This window comes from Acinonyx jubatus, chromosome B3, assembly GCF_027475565.1.
Source record: "Acinonyx jubatus isolate Ajub_Pintada_27869175 chromosome B3, VMU_Ajub_asm_v1.0, whole genome shotgun sequence".
Classification (NCBI taxonomy): domain Eukaryota; kingdom Metazoa; phylum Chordata; class Mammalia; order Carnivora; family Felidae; genus Acinonyx; species Acinonyx jubatus.
In genome coordinates, this window is record NC_069386.1 from 21,389,134 (window position 1) to 21,408,946 (window position 19,813).

The 19,813-nt window shown below is 52.0% G+C and overlaps 1 protein-coding gene across 1 annotated transcript in view; it reads left to right on the forward strand.

Moving 5' to 3' along the window:
• Nucleotides 1–11,648: 11,648 nt before the first annotated feature.
• The window catches only part of KLF13 (KLF transcription factor 13), a 50,600-nt gene continuing 42,435 nt past the window's right edge, over nucleotides 11,649–19,813 (forward strand). The window contains exon 1 of the mRNA XM_027067881.2: nucleotides 11,649–12,747. Within this exon, the coding sequence (XP_026923682.1) occupies nucleotides 12,156–12,747 (592 nt within the window). The 5' untranslated portion in view covers nucleotides 11,649–12,155. The remainder of the gene's footprint in view (nucleotides 12,748–19,813) is intronic.

Consider the following 19,813-nt stretch of genomic DNA (forward strand, 5'->3'; position numbering starts at 1 on the left):
GGAAGGCTTGGAGGACCTGAGGGTCTGCTGCCCAGATGCTTCTTCACTTACATGCCTGGAACTGTGGTGGGGATCACCCTCCAGGTCAGGGCAGTTGGATTTCTCATATAGAAGCTCAGAGCTCCAAGAGGGAGCATATGAAAGTTCCCCCCAACAGAGCCAGGTGGAAGTTGGCTGCCTTTTACACATAGCTTCCCTTTCACTGTTCCCTATGCGTTAAAGCAGTCAAGAACTGCCTGGATCTAATGGGAGAAGTGTCAAAAACTTTGAGGCCATTAAAAAAAAAAAAACTGCAACAATACTGCAGCAATATTTAAAACTGTCTTGTGATATTGCAACAATTCTGCTTCCCCCTTTAGCTTGCCAGCATCCTGGAGGCTCAGGGCATCCCTGGTTCCTCCTGGCTAGCTCTGTAGGCCTCCCCCCAAAGGGCAGCAGCAGCTCCCGCACCATCTGGACCTCTGTGTCACCAGCACACGGTGGGGGTGCTGTGGGTGGAAGCATGTGTGCAACTTCTGAATGGGTCTGCAAAAAATGGGCTGCTCACCTGCCTCTCCCGCTCTTGGCCAGCCTGGGGGTCTGGACTGCAGAGCGAGAGTCAAGCTTTCTCAGTCCCAGAGTTACTGCTTCATAATGACACCTAGGTGGATAAAGGTCATGGGGAGCAGGGGGGCTTTAAGGAGACAACAGAATGTGGCTGAAGAATTCCCCCATTCACTGGGCACCTGTTTTCCTAAGGCACCTGAGGCACTGGTCACAGAGGGCAGGTGGAGTGGAGCATTGTCCAGTAAGTGACCCCAGGGCTGGCTCAGGGCTGGGGCCTCCTTATCCACTTGGAGAGGAGCCCTCAGAAGGCCTCCTTCGTGGTCACTCACCAGACCCAAGGCTGACCACAAAGAGGGTCCCTAGTCAGCAATTTCCAGAAACTACTTCTGGACTTCCGGGAAATGATTTCTGGTCAGAGATGGCAGTCTCTTGGCTGCTCTCAAGTTACATGTAATGAGATTAAAACTAATTCAGTTTCAACTTCTCCTTTCCTTTTCCTTGGGAGTGGAAAACATTTTTTCCCCCTGGAATATCAATAGCTTTGGTTGTACAGACATCAGCTTTACCTGTGAAAGAAGTTTCATACCAAATATCAGATTCGGAAGCTCCAGTTCAAAGAGGCTCGCACAGAAAGAACCAACTCATACTACATTTTGAAACTATTTTAAGTCAACTAGTTTAACTACAAAACCAGGTATAATCACTACTGACTCTCTTGATATACTATCCTACTTAGGAAACCCAAAGCCTAGAAACCAACTGAACATATGGCAGGTGTGGATGATGGACGGATGGATGTTCCCCACCCTCCCCACCCCCGCAAAGGTGACAACAGACTCCAAGTGCCCATACTGTAGAGCTCCCCTGACTGTGAGTCAGGTGGGCATGACCCAGCAGACTGTTTCCAGCCCTGCTTTCTTTGATTTTATGATGCCTAAGTAGTATCATCTGGGGCACTAGCATAAAAGAACACTGCTTCGTTTGTATACTATCCGCTATCCTCACCATCCTTCCCTTCTTCACTAAATCCTACATGCAAACAGCCAAGAATTAAAGACCGTCTTATCCTATATTGTCCATTGCAAATCCTCGCAATCCCATTAATGGAAATACTCATTAGACAGGATTTCCATCAGAGTCCAGAATGGACCAGCCTTGCTCTGATTTAATTGATTTGATAAATCCCCACATTAATTAGGCCAGGGGGTGGGGGCACCAATGTGAGGCGAAAGAAGTCCAGGCTGGGCTCTGCATCTTGCTGTGTGTGGCCTGGGGGAAGTCTCTCAAGCTGACTAAGGCTCAGATTTCTAACCTGTGAAATAGGAAGGAATGGCACCCTCCTTGTAGCATTTTCATATGTGTCAATGGATCAGGGGAGCTCTGAAGTGTTCTCAAAGGTTGGGGCTTGGCAGGAATCTCAGAGTTAAGTCAAGAGAATGAAATGCAGCATTTGACCCTGAGCACCTACCCAGGGAGAGGATCACAAATTATGAACAGCAGACAACCAAGGGGTGAGACTGGGAAGGGGCACACAGAACAGGCAATTATCATGGCAACCAGAGAGCCTCCCCGATTATCAGGAAGGAAGGCGGGATCCCATGTCAGTTGCTGTGTTTAGGAGTGGGAGCCATCTGCTCCAGCAAGCCTGGAAGGGACCATCCATCATTTTAACATGCTTTCCTCCTACATTTGTTGCAGACACTGTAAATATCTCTTCAGTCTTTCGAGGGCTGGTCTCAGAAGCATTTCTGGTTTTAATCTTTCACCATGTAAGCGTGCACCAGATGTGAAGTCAGCTTTCATCATTTAGGACCTGATGAATTATTTTGTACTCCAGGACCACTGGGAGATGGCACATGAAAACGGTTTTCTACCCCACCCCCATGTCATACAACAGAGAATGGCTTGTTTTCCTTTTCATGCATCACGCCATCAGTGACTGTGATGAGAGTTTCAGTCAGAAGTTTCTCATCCACCCATCCAACCCTGAAATGGTCAGACTTGAGGACTGCAAAACCTCAGGGTCAAAGTCCTCCTTGGCGCAAGCAATTCTTTATGATAGTGTGATTAAGTCAGGAGACAGGGACAGGTGGGAGCCTATGAGTGGCCCCTGGGCTGGATGAAGAGAACACTGTTTGCCTTCTGTGAGTGGGGGGTGCCAAGCATCAGGACATCATGAGATGGTCCTAGATAAACCCCAGCCACCCTCAGCCAAGCTCCAGGCCAGGGCCCCGAGTAGATGCAGGACTTAGAGGCTGTGGCTGCCCCAGGAAGAAGGAGTAGGAGGACGATGCCCAGAGCGGGCACCCCACGGCCTGACTGCCACCAAGAAGCAACCCTAGAGAATAACACAGTAGCACGATGCACAACCCTCGCTTTGCCTAGGACCAAGCCCCCTTCTTCGTACACCTTGTTTTCTTGTTTTTCTTCCATCCCTTGCTCTCACGTCCACTTTTATATTAGCTAGGATGAGCTAAGCTCCAATAACAGGTGGGCCCTGAATTGTGGCTGAAATACAGTGGCCATCCAGGAGAGCACTTTCTGCCCAATTTCTGGGTCCCAGTCTCTTCTATTTGGGGGCTCCATCATCCCCAAGAGCTTTGTTGTCATAATCATCCAATTGGCAGCAGAGGAAAGAGAACAGGCAGGACAGAAACCCACTCTCTTAAAAGCCCCAGTGCAGAACAACCCCACAGCCCTCCACTCACATTCCCAGACGGAGAACTCGGTTACCTGGCCGACTGCACAGTTGTGTGGGAAACGTGGTCAGTCACTGGTATAGAAATTGGGGATGGATCTTGTTGGTGTCTTAGTCTGTTTGATGTCTTGTGAGAACACACTTCCTGGTACACAGATAGGAACTTCACAAAGCACTGTGTCTTCACAACACAGAAGGGACAAAGGAGCTCTCTGGGGTCTCTTCTGTAAGGGTGCTAATCCCATTCACGGGAGCTCCACCTTCGTGACCTAACCACCTCCCAAAGCCCCACCTGCTAATACCTTCCTATGGGTGGGGGTGGGGGGTAGATTTCAATATATGAATTTGGCAGGGTGGGACACAAGCATTTGGTCTGTAGCAGCTGGGTGCTGGTAGTCTCTGATAAATCTTTTAATTGTGATTATTCTTTAAATCAAAGTTAAACATGTGGCTACCTTAAAGGTGCAGGGTTTGTTATGAAACACAGCAGTCTTTAACTTCCCTTCCTTCCTTTATTCCCCCTCCCCAGAGACAATCCCTCTTGCCTCTCTTCCCTGATTATTTCTGTAACTCAGACGGGGTGTGTATGAGTTTTCTATGGTGTAACAAATTACCACAGGCTTAGCAGCTTTAAACATCCATGTATGATCTGGCAGTTCTGTAGGTTGGAAGTCCAGGGCTGGTGCAGCTGGGTTTTCTGCTCAGGTTCTCATGAGGCTAAAATCACAGTATCACCCAGGCCATATTCTCCTCTGGAGCCCAGGGCTCTCTTCCAAGCTCACATGATTGTGGTTGAAGTCTGTTCTTTATGGTCATAGGGCTGAGGTCCCCAGTTCCAGTTGGCTGTCATCTGGAGGCCACTCTCAGCCACCCAGGTTCCTTGCCACACAACCTTTCCTCCATCTTAAAAGCCAGCAACACAAAATATTCCCCACCTCAAATCCCTCTCATGCTTCCTATCTCTCTGACCTCCCATCTCTGACCCCTAGACCCAGATGAAAGGGGTCATGAGACTGGGTCAGGCCCACCAGATAACCTGCCCATCTTAAAGTCAGCTGATTTGGGTCACATCTGTAGAATGCCTTTACAGAAACACCTGCATCAGTGTTTGACTACATGGGAGGAGGTATGTGTAGACCAGGGGCTGGAATGTTGGGGCCATCTTGGAACTCTATCTACCACAGAATGATCACATTGCTACCTCTTGGGCTTTCAGTTTGGGTTGCTGTTGGTTATCTCCCCATATGTAGATGTGGACTTAGCTTCCTTTCGTCTTGCCTCCTCTGCCCACATGTACTCCTCAAAAGGCCCCACTAGAGTAATATAGAATAGTTCATTAGATCAATGCTCCATGTTTGTTACTCTTATTATGAAAATGCCCCCTGTAACTGAGCCAAATGGTCAACTACAATGGACTTTCCTTTTGTTTTCTTTGGAGCTCTGGCTTGTCTTCTTTTCTGTTCATTTAATTTTCTATCTACTTACCATTAAGTCAATCCCAAACTCTTTGCCAGTTTTCTCAATAGCCTCAGAAGTCACATTTTGTAGAAGTCACAGGTTTTGTGGAAACTGTTAATGCTTCACTGAATAGCTCAGCTCCTTGCCTTCTGGGGACATGATGGGTCTGCACCTGGCTCCCTGTGGGTAGCACAGTCCTTATGACTGTTATGAACAGAAGGGACTGTCAGTGTTCCAGAGAATGGCTGCCCCACTGATCTGGATGCTGGGTTGAGGGTGATCACCCACCAGAGTAGTTCCCCAGCCAACCTTTGATAGATTGAAAACTAACCTTTTGGTATTTCAAGTGATGGAACTTTTGGCATCATTTGTTACTATAGCATAACTTAGCTGCTCCTGACTGATAGAGAAGGTTAACCAAACATGGGGTGCTGCTGCAACAAAAAATAATATTTGTAGCATTGGCTTAAGGGTTGACCATCATGTATCCAATGGTAGAATATTTGTTAAATTGTCACCTGGGATAACTTGGAAGAACTAGTGAAAAGAGACAAGGGTGTCATTCTACCATCAAAGATCAAGAAGCTCAAAGAACCTGCAATTAAGTTGAGAGAGAAAAGCATGTATTAAAAACCACCATGAAAGCAGCTGTCAACAATGAAGCTAACTGGAATCAAATAGATTAGGTAAGAAGTTAACCACATTTAATTGAATCAGTTAGTGATATTTAAAATGAGAGAGAGGGAGACACAAAATCCAAAGCAGAATCCAGGCTCTGAGCTATCAGCACAGAGCCAGACACAGGGCTTGAACTCATGAACTGTGAAACCATGACATGAGCTAAAGTTGGATGCTTAACCAACTGAACCACCCAAGCACCTGTGAAGTTCAGCCTTTTGATGTGGGTCTGAATGCCTCAGCTGTGGAGCCCCAGCTGCCAGGCCATTCAGTGTACCCAAGTGTTGACTAGGGGTATCTAAATAGCAGAGAAAAGCTACCACAAGAGAATGTCCACAACAGTCATGAGACACACCACAGATAAGGAGGACACAACAGGAAGAAATAAAAATTAAAATATTCATACACATTAGTGAAACCATGGAGAAATAACATTTCCAGACCTATGACTTTGCAAGTTGATAATGTCCCTCTGTATCTTTAGTGTTCTCAAGTCTTAAGGCATTAAAAGACCTTTAGGGGCACCTGGGTGGCTCAGTTGGTTAAGCATCCAACTTTAGCTCAGGTCATGATCTTGTGGTGCCTGAATTTGAGCCTTGTGTTGGGCTCTGTGCTGACAGCTCAGAGCCTGCTTTGGATTCTGTGTCTCCCTCCTCTGCTCATGTTCTGTCTCTCTCTCAAAACTAAATAAACATTAAAAAAAAAACCTTTAAATATGCATCTCATATGCTGTATAAATACACCATCTATAGTTACCTTTTTATTGTCATTGCAGAATATTTCAAAATTCTTCCTTGGTTATAATATTTTTACCAAAGAGACATGTAGCCATCAACATTGAAACTTGAATTTCGTTGCCTTCTTATATGGATTAAAATGGTAAAAACTTAACTGTTTGCTCTAGAGCCTATGTATCTTAAGAAATCATATCTAAAATGCCTCTCACATCTGTTCTATTTTTAAATGACACACATAGACTATATTTCTTGTCTTCCCCATGTTTACATCAGTGTTCTGTTGAAAATATTCTGAAAATATAGTAATTTAAGAATAAAAAGAAGAGAAGCTAACTATATTTTTGAGAGAAACTAGTAGTGCCAAAGAAACCACGTACAAGGACTGATAGAGCTTGTGGCTGGAATTTATAATTACCCTTAATCTCCAACCTTCTACAGACGGAAGTGGGCTGGGAATTGCCCAGCCCCCAAGGAAGGTGTATTTCCAATGCCTGGCTCCCCACCAGTGCAGAGGAGGAAGATGATAACGAAGAAAACCCCTAAGGGTGAAACAAGACTCCAAGGAACAGTGACTGGCCAGTCCCTCCCAGACAGCAGGATTGGGATAATTCCAGGAATATCCTCACTCCTGAGCAGGGGAAAATATCTGCCTAGCTGGATTTTAGAATTGCTAAGGACACCATCTACTGGGACTCCTCCACTCCTCTGCTTTATGAATCAGGGAGTTTGTTGTGTTATCCTGTCCATTTCTACCACTGTGTGTTGGGATTGTGTATTTGAGGAGCGGTGGGGTGGGTGTGGAGGGCACAGACAACTTGTCTTCAGATCATAGGTTTCTAGACTAAGAAGAGCCAGCCACATGAACCACACACATGAGGAAACCACTGAGCCTCTTATGGAACTGGACTATGTTCCAGGGAGACTGCAGAGTCTCCCTCACCTCGAAACCCTGTCATCTTTTGGTTTTGGATTTCCCTGTCCTTGGCCTCTAGATTCAAATTTAAAAGGCTCATGAAAGTGGATCAGGCCCACTTGGGGTGGGAGAGAGTAGATTTTGTGTGTGGGAAAGAAGGCATGAGTGACACGTCTGGGTCAGGGTTCTCACCGTGGGTCTTGGTCTGCCATGATGACCAGCATGTTCTAGACGGACTGCTTCATCAACCTACCTGTCCCTGGGTGCCTCACTATAGACTCACAGCATGGCCAGAAATAAACCTTGGAGATTTGCAGGTTGTTTGCACTGCAGCATGGCCCAGCCTCTCCTGACTGCTATAGGGATTCTATTTTACCTTGTGAAGAGGTGTCCCCAGAGCTTCTGACCTGCTCCAGCTTGGCCTAGTGGCCCCCTGTGACTCTCCTTCCCTCCTGTGGGGATTGCCTGCTTCCTGGACTGCATGCCTCCCTCTTTATTGGCTGAAGTCTTCATTTTGGAAGAATCGTTATTGCTGGTAGCTTCCTACAATGACACAGGATGCATGGAAGGTAAATTTTGTGAGATATCGTGCATCTCAAAACATTTGGTTTGTACTTTGTCTGCGTGAAGATAATTTTGCTTTACATTTCCCAAGGCTTTGCCCCTTGCCTTCTAACTTCTACTTGTTACGGAGAGTCCCACAGCCATTCTGACTCCTGACAGTCTCTAAGTGACCTGCTTCTATTGTCAGGACACTTTCTGTCCCCATTATTCTGAACTTGAACAGAGATCTGCTTTGGGGTAGGGCTATTTTTTCCCAATGTGCTGGGCTCCCTGAGGGCTCTTTCAACACACTTTCTTCAGTAGTGGAGACTTTTCTTGGATTAATTCCTTGATGACTCTGCCCACTCCCTATTTTTTCTCTGGTCATTCTTTCCTGGTTCCTATGATTTGATCGATGGACTTTCTGTATGGTCTTCTTTTTTCTCTATTTCCAATTTTTGGGGTTCTTTTTTGTTCTACTTTTACAGGGATTTCCTCACCTGTGCCTTCCATTCCCTCTCTTGAGAGTTTTTTTTTTCTTTTTCCTTTCTGATATCTTATTTTCAATTTCCAAGAACTGTTTTTGCTTGTTTGTTCTCTGAATGTTTCTTTATATGTGTCCTGCCTTCATGGGTTGCAATATCTTAATTTCTCTGATGACGTTATTGGTACTTACGTTGACGTGTACTTCTCTCTGCTAGTCTCTGTTTCTTCCAAGTTGTTTAAAAAAAAATCCACTGGGGCTTTAGATTTTATGACACAAGGCTTTCCTGAGATGCCAGGTAAGCTTTGGCGGTCTGTAAAAGACTGATTAGAAACTCTGTACACATGTGTGGGGCTTATTAACAGTGGCCTCTCCTTTAGGTGATCTGGCTTAGCTGGACAACCACAGACGTCAGGAAGTTTAGGTGTTCTCCTTGGCCTGATCTGATGCCCCAGAAGAGACCCTTTGTCTCCTGGCTCCTGTAATCTGCAATCCCAAAGGGGGACAGAGGTTGGTCTCAGTATCCAGTATCTATGTGCTCATTTAATCTCCCTGTTCCTAAACTGTCAGTTGTGCCTGGTGTCTCCCAACCAAGATGCTCCCTTTTACCTTCTTTAGATAATAATTTTCCAGGATGGCGTAGGCCGCACAGAATTAGGGAGGGGATCTGGGCAACTCAATTCTTCTTAATAAGGCTTTCAGCCTTATTCTTATTTTAGCCCCTCATTCACATTCATGTCCAGAGGTGCCTACTGCCACCCATTTGTGAAACTTCTGGAGATTCCAGTTTGTTCTTGGCTTTCTTTCCTGGCTATCGTTTTGGGATTTCATGTACTCTGGTCTGCTAAGTATTTCAGCTTCAAAAATTGTGTCGTCGTTACATCCTCCCTTCCTCTCCCCGTCCTTGCCAAATTCTGTCTTACAACGAACAAACCTGCTGTTGTTTCAGGGGGCTCTAGAAGGTAAGAGTCAGTCCACCACCTTTACCAGAAACCCCAGTCACCTTTTTAGGCTTTAACCTCTTTACTCCCCAGACATGTCTCCATCTATTTGTTCTCATCTGATCTTCCCTACTCTGCTTTTGAATACTCTGTTCCTTTCTTCTGACACTTGATCCCCACCCATCCTCATCTATACATGAGCTATGCCTGACAAAATCCTATTTAGCAAGAGAAACACGGACTCCTAGCTCTGAGGAAAAGAAATGTATCTCTGGATACTGGAAGATATTTCTACATGGTAAAGGCTGCAGGTCCTGAGGCTTTCAGTGAACAAAGATCAAATGCCTGAGAAGCCAGCCAAAGCCCTGAGTTTTGCATCCAGAATGCCACAGGGCACAGGGGAAACCCTTAGGGAGGCTGCACTCAGCACTCCTGGAGAGCCCTAGGGAATGCTTTAGGCTGTGGATGGGGGTGGGCTGTGTGTCAGTGCAGAAGACCTCTGACCCAGGCTGGCTTCACCTCGCCCAGGGCAGGGGTCTTGTCCATGGCTGTGGCCCAATGTCTAGAACAGTGCATACTTGTGGGAGGACCGCCAGAGTGTGTGCAGGCTGGGATGTACCAGCAGGGGTCATGGAGAAACCAGAGAGATGTGGTACCTCAAAAACTGGGCAGAATTCCCCTGGCTGAGAGGGGATGGGTGCTGGCAAGTCGGTGTAGGGCCAGCTCCATCCTTAACGAAGTGACTGATTGTGACATGTGGTGGGATTAGAGGAACATTCTGAATCATTATTTGGTCAGAACACAAATCTCTTAAATGTCATCAACACAATCTGCCTGGCAAAATGATTACTTCCTGCCAAGAAGAGCCCCTCTTAGAGGGACTTGACCCGGATGCCTTTCCAGAGCCCATCCCAGCATACCCCTCCTTCCCCCCTCCACCCCCCCACCACTCTGTCCCACAGTCTTCCCAGGGCGCACCAAATTATCAGTGAGAGGGAAGTGTAGGGTTTCAGTTACAGACACCCAGGGTGCTCAGTCGTCCAGGCCAGTTTACGGTTCACCATAACATGAAACAGAGAATGGTCTGTCTCAGTTCTTTCTTCATTACCTGGAAAGAAGTTTTTTCTATCCAGGCCCCAAATTAATTTGGTGAGAAATGGCTGGTCTTAATTTGTGCGCAGGATGACCTTGCCCCACCCACCACTCTTCTCAGGTCCACAGGGTTTGAGTGCCTGGGCTGCCTTCATCCAGCAGGCTTCCCTCGCTGTCAGCTGACACGTGCGAACGTCCTTTAAGGCAAACCACCCAGGGACTGCAATCCCAGGCCTCGGTGTTGTGGTTGGGGGGGCGGGGGGGGGGTCTTGTGGTTCAGGGGCTGCCTGAAGGGTCCGGAGCAGCGGTGGCTGCGCTCCATTCTGCGGCAGTAGGAAGTTATGTACTGACTTCTCCAGTGATGGCCTAGGCCTGTATAAGAACTGCGGGGCCGAGGGTTGGAGAGTGGGGGCGACTGTGAAAGTCAAGGGCAAGTTGGCAGGGGCAGGGCAAGCAGTGCGCGCGGACCCGGAGCAGTAGAGTATTTCCTTCAGGAGGCCCAGACAGTGGGTGGGTGGGTGGGGCGTGGTGGGCGGGGTCCTCGCAGCTGGTGGCGTTTGAAGCCTTCTCCACCGCGGTGGAAGAGGGGCAGCCTAGAGAAGTTGGCTGCAGGCCTGGGGCGGGGAGGAGGAAGGGGCCCCGCGTTCCCTGAACAGCGGCGCCGGCTGCACCAGCACGTAGTTCACTCCTGCAAGCACAGGACGCGGTGGGCACGTCACTCACGTTGCCAGCTTAACCACCAGCCTGGGGCCAGTTCGGCTCCGGCTGACCTAGGCTCACCGGCAGCGCGGTCCCCTTCGGGTCCCTAGCCGCCCGGGACCAGTTTGGGGAGCAGCCGATCCTTCCAGCGGTAGAGGCCCCGCCCCACCCGTGACCTCGCTCCCAGCCTGGCCGCACCATTGCCCGGAGCTCAGGAGAGAAAGAGCACGGAGGGGGCGAACGGCATGGGTCTCGAGACGCGGCCACCCAGGAACCCTCTTGCGGCGGGGTGCACGAAGAGTTTTTCCGCCCCCAGGCCAGGCCTGCTGCCTCGCGCCCAGCCTGAGCGGACACGCCTCCCCGCCGCGCAAACGTCGCTCTGGAAGAGAAGCGGAGGCAAGCCTCGCCGAGGCGCACCCATCCCTGGTGCCCCTCACAGGCAGGGATGGAGGGACAAAGGGACGCCCTGCCGAGGGCTCACTTTCACGCCGGGGTTCCAGGCCGCCACCACACAGAAGCCCTGGCAGGAAAATGCCCCCGCGGGCTCCCCGCTGCTTGGGGGTGGGGGGTGGAGAGCGGCCCCCGCGCAGCCACGCCCCGGCCCGCCGCCCTCGGACGTCCTGCGTCAGCGTGCCCAGCTCCCGGCTCAAATTTCCGCTCCTCCTCCCGCCTGCCAAAGAGGGCACGCCCATTGGCGGGGGCAGGCCCCGAGGCCGGGCCCGTCCTTCTTGCGGCCCGGATTGGTCCGGCCGCCTACCTACGAACCAACGGCGTCCGCCCCTGCCCTAGGCCACGCCCCCTCCCCAGGCGCGGGCGCGCGACCGCTGTATCCTGACGGTGCGCGCTCTGGGATCCCCGCCCCCTCCGCGCGCGCAGTTCCCCGCGGCCGCCGCCGCCGCCTGTAACCTGCGCCGCCAGGATGTGGCTGGGGGCTGACGTCGGGTCCAGATGTGGCCCCGGCCCCGCCCACCCCCGGGGCCGGGCCGCCCACACCGAGCCGCGGCGCGCACGGCGGCTGTCCCGCCTGCCACAATGCGCGGCGAGGCTGCGGCCGCGACTTGGCGAGACAGTCACTAACGTCGCTGCTCGGCATCCTTAGGACAGGCCGCCTCTGACGCCGCGCGGGGACCCCACGGGCCCGCGCCCCCCATGCGCTCACTCTTTGGTGCCCGGCCGGGCGGGCGCCTCGCGGACGCGGAGCCGCGCGGGTGACGGCAGAGGCGGCTGCGCGCCTAGCCCAGCCCGCGGAGAGGGCGCGCCGCGCCCCCGCCTCCCGCCCGCTCTCCGGAGGCCGTGGGTGCGGATGTGCCGCTGACGACTCGCAGCGACCAGCAGTGCCGCCGGCCCGCCGGCCGGAGACCGCAGCATGGCAGCCGCCGCCTATGTGGACCACTTCGCCGCCGAGTGCCTCGTGTCCATGTCGAGCCGCGCGGTTGTGCACGGGCCGCGGGAAGGGCCGGAGCCCGGACCCGAAGGCGCGGCCGCCGCTGTCGCCGCCACGCTGCCCCGCGTCGAGGAGCGCCGCGACGGCAAGGACAGCGCCTCGCTCTTCGTGGTGGCGCGGATCCTGGCGGACCTCAACCAACAAGCGCCGGCGCCCGCCCCGGCGGAGCGCAGAGAGGGCGCCGCGGCCCGGAAGGCGAGGACCCCCTGCCGCCTGCCGCCTGCGCCGCCACCCGCCCCCGAGCCCGCCTGCCCCGGCGGCGAAGGTGCGGCGGCCGCGCCCCTCAGCCCCGCGTGGAGCGAGCCCGAGGCCGAGCTCGAGGCGGGGCTGGAGCCCGAGCGGGAGCCAGGGCCCGCGGGGAGCGGCGAACCCGGCCTCAGACAAAGGGGCCGGCGGGGCCGAAGTCGCGCCGACCTCGAATCCCCGCAGAGAAAGCACAAGTGCCACTACGCGGGCTGCGAGAAAGTTTACGGGAAATCCTCGCACCTCAAGGCGCACCTGAGAACTCACACAGGTCAGTAGGGCCGCCCGGGCGCCCAGAGCGCGCGGACGGGGACAGCGCAGGCCACCGGGCCACGCCCCCGGAGCCGCCGGCCGGGCGCGAGGGGCGGTGGGGCCGGGAACGGTCGGGGCCTCGCCCCTTCCCCCCCGCCACACGGTCCCGCGGCCGGCCCCGCGCGCCGAGCGAGGCGGGTCCGGGAGCTGGGAGCCGGCGCCCGCCCGGCGACCGCGCCCCCGCCGGGCACGCCCCCTCCCCGGGCACTCTCGGGCGGGGCCGCGGGGGCGGATGTCGTCATCTGGGCTGCGGGCGTAGACCCTGCCGAGGCCGGGGGGCGGCGCGAGCAGGTGCGGGCGAGCTGGGTGGGGGCCGCGCGTGCTGCTCTGGGAGACAGGCGGTGGGGGCGCTCCGGGGCCGCGGGGGAGGCGGGGTGCCCTCGCCCGGCCCCTCCCCTGCCGGCCCCTCCCTCGCCGGTCGGGCGCGCGCTCGGGATGGGAGGGACCCGCCCGGCCCGGCCCGGGCGAGCGGCGGGCGAAGTTCACGCGGGGACAGGGCTCCCTCCAGCCACTCGGCACATTCTTCACTCTCCTCTTCCTGTAATTTTTCCAGCGCTCTAAGGTTTAATTTGTCCAAACCAGAGCCAGCGGCGGCCGACGCGGGTGGCGGCCCCGGTTCCCCGCCGGAGGCTCTTTGTGGGAGCCCCGCCCATCCGGCCGGCGGGGGCGCTCCCGACCCGAGGGGGCTCCTTGGCCTGGGGGCGCTTTCTCCAGAAAGGAGCGCCCTGTTCACTGCCGGCCGTGTGCGCCTCCCTCTTCCCGGCCCTGCTCTCACCTGCCGGGTGCCGGATGCGTGCGGGCGGCACCAGTACCGGGACGGGCGGCCTCAGCGGACCAGGGACCTCGTAGTTGTTTTTCTTTTTTTAAACACAAAGGTGGGGACAATGTTTTAAGGGATGGTAACCTTTCTCTTTCAGTTTGGCTTAAAGAATTGTGTATTTCCTCTGGGCTCACGTTAAGTCTTCTGGTACACTTAATTCTTTCGCATTTGGAGCAGGTTAAAAAACCCGTATAAATATACTGTTACCTTGTTACCAAAGATTTAGACTTCACATTTGTACAATAGTTCGGAAGCTAGCTAAAAACTGCAGTCCTGAAGACCCTGGAGCTGAAGGACCCCCGTCTCCTGGTAAATTTGGAACTGAGCTGTCTCCAGGTCTGCAGGTGTCAAGGCCAGCGGATCTCAGACAAACCTTTACCTCAGAAGCTGCCCCCGCGGTTTTGGTCCCTTGCTGTGGCCGCCCCAGATAGCTCGGCCGGTGGTGGGGTCGAGGGTGAAGGCGGGGCCATTCTACTCATTCTCAGTCGGAATTTAGGGTGTGTGGACCGAGATAGGGGGTGGGGTTAGTGTAGGGGTGTTGGTTCAGACTGGGAACCTTACTGCCAGGGTGGGTGTGGCCGTGGAGGAGGGGCCAAACTACGTTCAGATCCTGTAGCACCCAGATTACGGGGGCGGGGGCAGTGCATGGGGCGTGGCTCGAGGACCTCCTTGCGGGGGCGAGGCCAGTACTGGGCAGGTAATTTAAGGATAGGAGGCTCTCGGCATCCTGTTTCACGGTGGCTTTCCACTCGGCTAGTCGGGTTCGAGAATTGTGGAGGGGCTGGTTGAGGGCCGGGGCTCGCTGTCACGGACCGGGCAGGCTTGGATGGGGGCCTTAGCTGGAGGATAGCGTCTGGGTTTGCTTGCCCCCTGATCCAGGCTGTAGTGTTCCTGAGTGGGCCCCTTGGCTAGATGATTGCTCCGAGGCAGTGAGAACTCGGGTCTCCCTCAGTGGGGTGGAACCCAGCCTCTCTGGGGGTGCTCTGAAACCCGAAGCAAGCAGAAGAGGATGGAACCAACACTCTGACTGTAGTGTGCTGTGTCTAAGAGCAGGGAACGGGGCTTGCCGTCCCTGTGTGCAGAAACATGAGGCCCTACCTCTGGAGGAGATGTAGATTTCCAGGTCCCAAATACTGACCTTCAGCCAAACCCTACAGTTTAAGTGGTGCCCCAGGTGAATCTGATTATGAACCAAGAACTCACCTCTGGAGGGAGTCTGGTTCAGCTTCTGGTGGAGGGCATGACTAGGGAGCCCATTTCCAGCCTGCCCCCAAGTGTGCAGAACATAATTAACTGGTGTTCGTAGAGGAGACAAGGGTAGCCCACAGGCCACAGTGGGTGACCAAGGGGCCAGGCTACCCTGGGAAGACCTGAGCAGCAGCCCCCGGTTCTGAGATAGCTGTGGTTTGGTTTGTGTGCTAAGAGCAGCTTTCTGGGGGGTCTCTGCCGACAATGGTTCAGGTCATGCCAGGCCCTCTACTCCACTAGTAGCAACCCCCCACCCCCCAACCCACCCACCTGCAGCAATTTCATGGCAGAGGGTGAATATCAAAATCACTTTAGCCAAGAAGGCAGTTCACAACTTGCTCTGTCTAGCTCTGTGACCAAGGACGGGTCCCCAGACCTCCCTGCAGCTTGGTCATGTCTCGCCTGACCACTTGGAAGGTCTGTGGGAAATGAGGCTGTGTGTTTGAGAACCCTTTGGGAAGTACAAGCCTCAGCCTTGACTCTGGGGAGACCTGGACTTCCCTGACTGCTGCGATCTCCCAGAGCTGCCTGGCCTGCTTAGTTGTGTGGCAGTGTCCTGAGGACTGATTACCCTGTCACATTTAGGTAATTGTTGATGTTAAGCAAACACGTGATCAAACAAAGACACTCACATTTTTGCAACCCAAGCTGCTTTTTTTTTTTTTTCCCCTAAGGCACTTATTATTTAGCTAATCAGAATTTCCAGCCCAGATCTGGGAATTTGCTAAGTCTTGCCTTGGGGAGTAGCAAGACCAGGAACATGTTTTCTTGGAGGCTGAAGGGCTTTGATGTGAACATTCAAGGACTTTGAGAAGGAAAGGCCTCTGGCCTTCTGAGGGCAGATCTCCACCTGAGCCAGCCAGGAGATTCCTGCTTGTTGTCTGGAGTGGTGGGGCTTGGCGGGTCCCCAGCAGTAATGGCCACTCAGTCTTTCTTGGCAGAGATGCCTTGAATACATTCCTACCTATTTGTTCCCGCAAAGAATCATTTTCAGAATCTCTCTGTGCCCTGTTTTCCCTGCAGCACTGGGAGCTAAAAATCCAATTGCATGCTGTATGAGCTGGGCCCATTTCAGCAGCTCTGGGGGCCTTGCTGGAAAGGGGGGCACTGTGTTGTGTACAGCCCCTCCCTCCTGCAGACATCCAGAGACATGCCTGGTCACCTGGCCCTCTTTTTGGAGGTGGAGGTAGAGTTAAGATTGCATTCTCAGCCATTTCCTGTAATAATTTGGGTGGGGTTAGTTTGAAGTTTAGCCACCGAACAAGGGATTTGATCATGAGTGAGATTATTGGGGCAGGGTATTCAGGGTATTTAGGTCCCCTCCCCCAACACAAACTCTGGCTATAGAGCCTGGTTTCTAACCACATTCCTCCCATGTACCCCTCGAAGGTGGTTCCTGGTGCAGCTGCCTTGGACAGGCAGCCTGTCAGGGAGTGAGTGGCGGGGATCTCCTTCACCTAGGGCAAAGCCATGCTGGCAGAGGGCCAGCACTTTGTTCGGGACACATCCATGCTGGTGGGTCCCGTCCCATCTCCCTCATAGTCCCAGACTGCCAGTGGGCCAGTTGTGAAACTTCAAACAATGCAGAAGTGTGTAGACAGAATGTGCCAGCCTTCTCTTCCTCTGGCTAACCACTATCACCTCCTGTTGGTGTCTCCCTTTATAGACCCTTTTAGTGGATTTGCATGTATGCATGCGTGTGCATCCACACAGACATCTGAAAACTATACATGTAGGATCCTAGCAAATATATTCTACCACAGGCTTTTTTTCTGTGTGCTTATTTAACAAGGCACCTTCGTTCTTTATCTGGGCTGCATGGTATTCCCAGGTGTGGCTGCGTGACTGTACCACAACTTGTTTAGCCTTTATCTTGAAAGGATAGTTATGTTGCCTTCTCATTTTTTATCGTTTCATGCCTGTGGCAGTAGAATCCAGTATGTGTGTTGGTGCAGAGGAGCTGGCATTTCTGTAGGATTGAGACCTGGCAGTGTTATTGATAGTAGTGTAGACAGCATTTACATGCATTGTGGAGTTACCATGTTAACTTAAAAGACATGTTATGTTTTTAAAGGAAATAGCACATTATGTTTTTAAAGGAAATAGATGGAGGTCTTGGTCTCCCCAGTACTGAAGTTCCTGCTGTGTTGCTGACTTTTTTTTTTTTTTTTTTTTTACTTCTTCCAGTTCTTCTTTTGCACATGTGAGATCATCATATTGAGAACATTTAAAGCAACCCTAAAACCACCATTACTCTCTCACGGCTCATGACCAGCTCTCCTGCTGCCATCTGTTTTTTTTTTTTTTTTTTAATTTTATTTACTTATTTTGAGAGAGAAAGAGAACGAGAACTGAGGGGGGAGGGGCAGAGAGAGAGAGAGAGAGAGGGAGACAGAAGATCCGAAACAGGCTCTGTGCTGACAGCAGAGACCCTGATGTGGGGTTTGAACTCACAAACTTCGAGATCATGACCTGAGCCAAAGTCAGACGCTTAACCTGCTGAGCCACCCAGGTGTCCCTCTCCTGCCATCTTTACTTGGCTTATCCTGCAGCCTAGCCTGGATAAGGGCTCAACCCCTGCAGCAGTCAACTGTGCCCTCGCACCCTGAAGTGCCTCCTGGCTTGTTGGCACTGGGGGAGGGACTGATGTGATGCCTTTTGAAACTGTCCCTCCCCTGGCTAAAAGAGGGCTGGAGCCCTTCCTGTGTGAGCAATCTGACAGGACCACCCTTGACTTAGCCAGAGGTACCATGTGCAAGGCTTCAAATCTGGAAGACAGCCCCGCCCCTTCAGAGTTGGCACTGTGAAGTCTGCTCACCAAAATGAGCTCATGACAGCCCTGACACTGTAAGGGCCTATTTGCTTTGACCTTATTCTGAATTGAGTTGGTCGTTAGGTTCCTAGATGTAGCAAGTTAAAAGGGGAAAGGGGAGATAAGATAGCAGCTACAACCAAGGAAGGAAATAAGCCAACAAGTTATTAATATGTATATGTGTGTGTATGCATGTGTATCTAAATCTATAACTCAAGAAACCCAACCCAGCCACACTGTGCTGGAACGAATGTGGCGCTGTTTGTGGAGGGGCCTGTAGACCTCCTCAGTAGTCCCCTAGGCCTGCATTCTATAATAACTGACATTTGTAACAGCGGTCTTGACATATCAGGGCACTATTAAAGTGTGTCTGGTTTATGCTTTAAGAAAGCAGTTAAACTCATTTTTGAAATGAAAACTTCAGGGATGATACACTCAGCTCTCTGTTGTATCTAATAGCAGGCTGCTTGCTAGGGACAGGCATTGTTCTGTTTGCATTCATTCCTCATAAGCTTTTTAATCTTCACAGGACCCTATGAAATAGGTACTGTTGTTATTACTAGTCCTCAAATAATGATGCCAAGGCCCAGATGGATTAAGAAATATGCCCACAGTCACACAGCAAATGAAGGGGGAGCTGAGGTTTGTGCCTGGGCAGCCACACTTCTGAGTTTGGGTCTGCCCGCTGTGCCTGGTTGCTCTTCCTGCCTGGACCTGTGTTCCAGGGGAGGGCAGGTGCCTCCTGGTATTTAGAAGTCTTCCTGTCCCAAGCACACTGCTTCCCTCACAAATTCTTATTGTGAAATGTTAAGGGAGTAATACAGTGAACGCTCATACGTTCCTCTAGACTCCTCAGTTAAATATTTGTCACCCTTTTATTTTTATCCTTTTTTCCCCTTTCTCTACTGTATTTTCTCCCTTGCCTATCTCTCCTCTCTCTTTAAATAGTACATATTATGTAACATACAGTCCATATTCACTTCTCCTAATGATCGCCAAGATGTCCCATATAGGGTCTGGAATCCAGTTCATCACACATTGTGTATGGTTGGCATGTCTTTTTAGTTTCCTTTAGTCTGGGACAGTCTTGGCCTTTTGTTGTATTGGCATTTTAGGGATCCAGATTAGTTGTCTTGTGGAACATCCCACAGTCTGTATTTGTCAGATTGCTTCCCCCTGATTAGATTTAGCATAAACAGTTTTTGGTGGGAAATACGACACAGGTCATATAATGTTGGGCACTTGCACGCACCACAGTGGGGGCTCGTGTGGTCAGGTTGTCTGATTTCTGGATCACATACGTGGTTAAAGTGGCGTCTGCCAGGTCTCTTCACTATAAAGGGACATAGTCCTCCTGATAATAAGTAACTGGTAGGTAGGGTGACACTCCAAGACTGGGTTTTTGGAGGGTTAGGGTGCTGCCGGTCCTGCATGTACAGCCAGGTGCTGTGTTGGTGCAGGTGCAGTGTCTGCCCATCTCTGTTCAGCCCCCTTCTGTCTGGTCCACCTGGTAGGTTTCTGTTTCATCTTCTGACTGGACAAGTCCATTGACTGGACAAGTGCTGGCATTTCTGGGTCCTGCTGTTGGAAGTCCTTTTATAGTCAAAGGACAGCTCAGCCTAGTCTTAGGAGCTCCCTTCCCAAATAAACAACACGCCCTGATTTTATTTTGAATGAAAGTCTTTCCAGATGGTACTTACAGCCTTTTTTTTAGTTAGCTCACCCTGGCTCTGTGGCCACAGGTGACCCATCCCCCAGGCCTGGTGGGGGGCGGGGGGCGTTGGCCTGCAGCCAGTGATACCCAGGATCTTGGTGGGTCTCTACATGCTTTCCAAAAGAAAATAAATATTGATCTATCTAAGTTCACACACCCAAGCCTGTTTTACTTCCCTTTCATAGCGCCAAGTGGGGTCATTTTCTTGAGAAGTCAACTTACCATCAAAATGGAAATAAACTTTGAAGTGTTGTCTCCAGCTTGGCAGTTGAGAAGTGACTGCTGTGATGGGACTAGGATGGGGGTGGTGGGGGTTTGGCTGCCATGGCCCCTGGGGGGGACCCTGAGGCTGGAAGGCCTTCCCCTGTTCTAGGTCAATATAATGGAGACTCAAATGCTAATTTTTTACTCTTTTGACAGTGACTTGACAC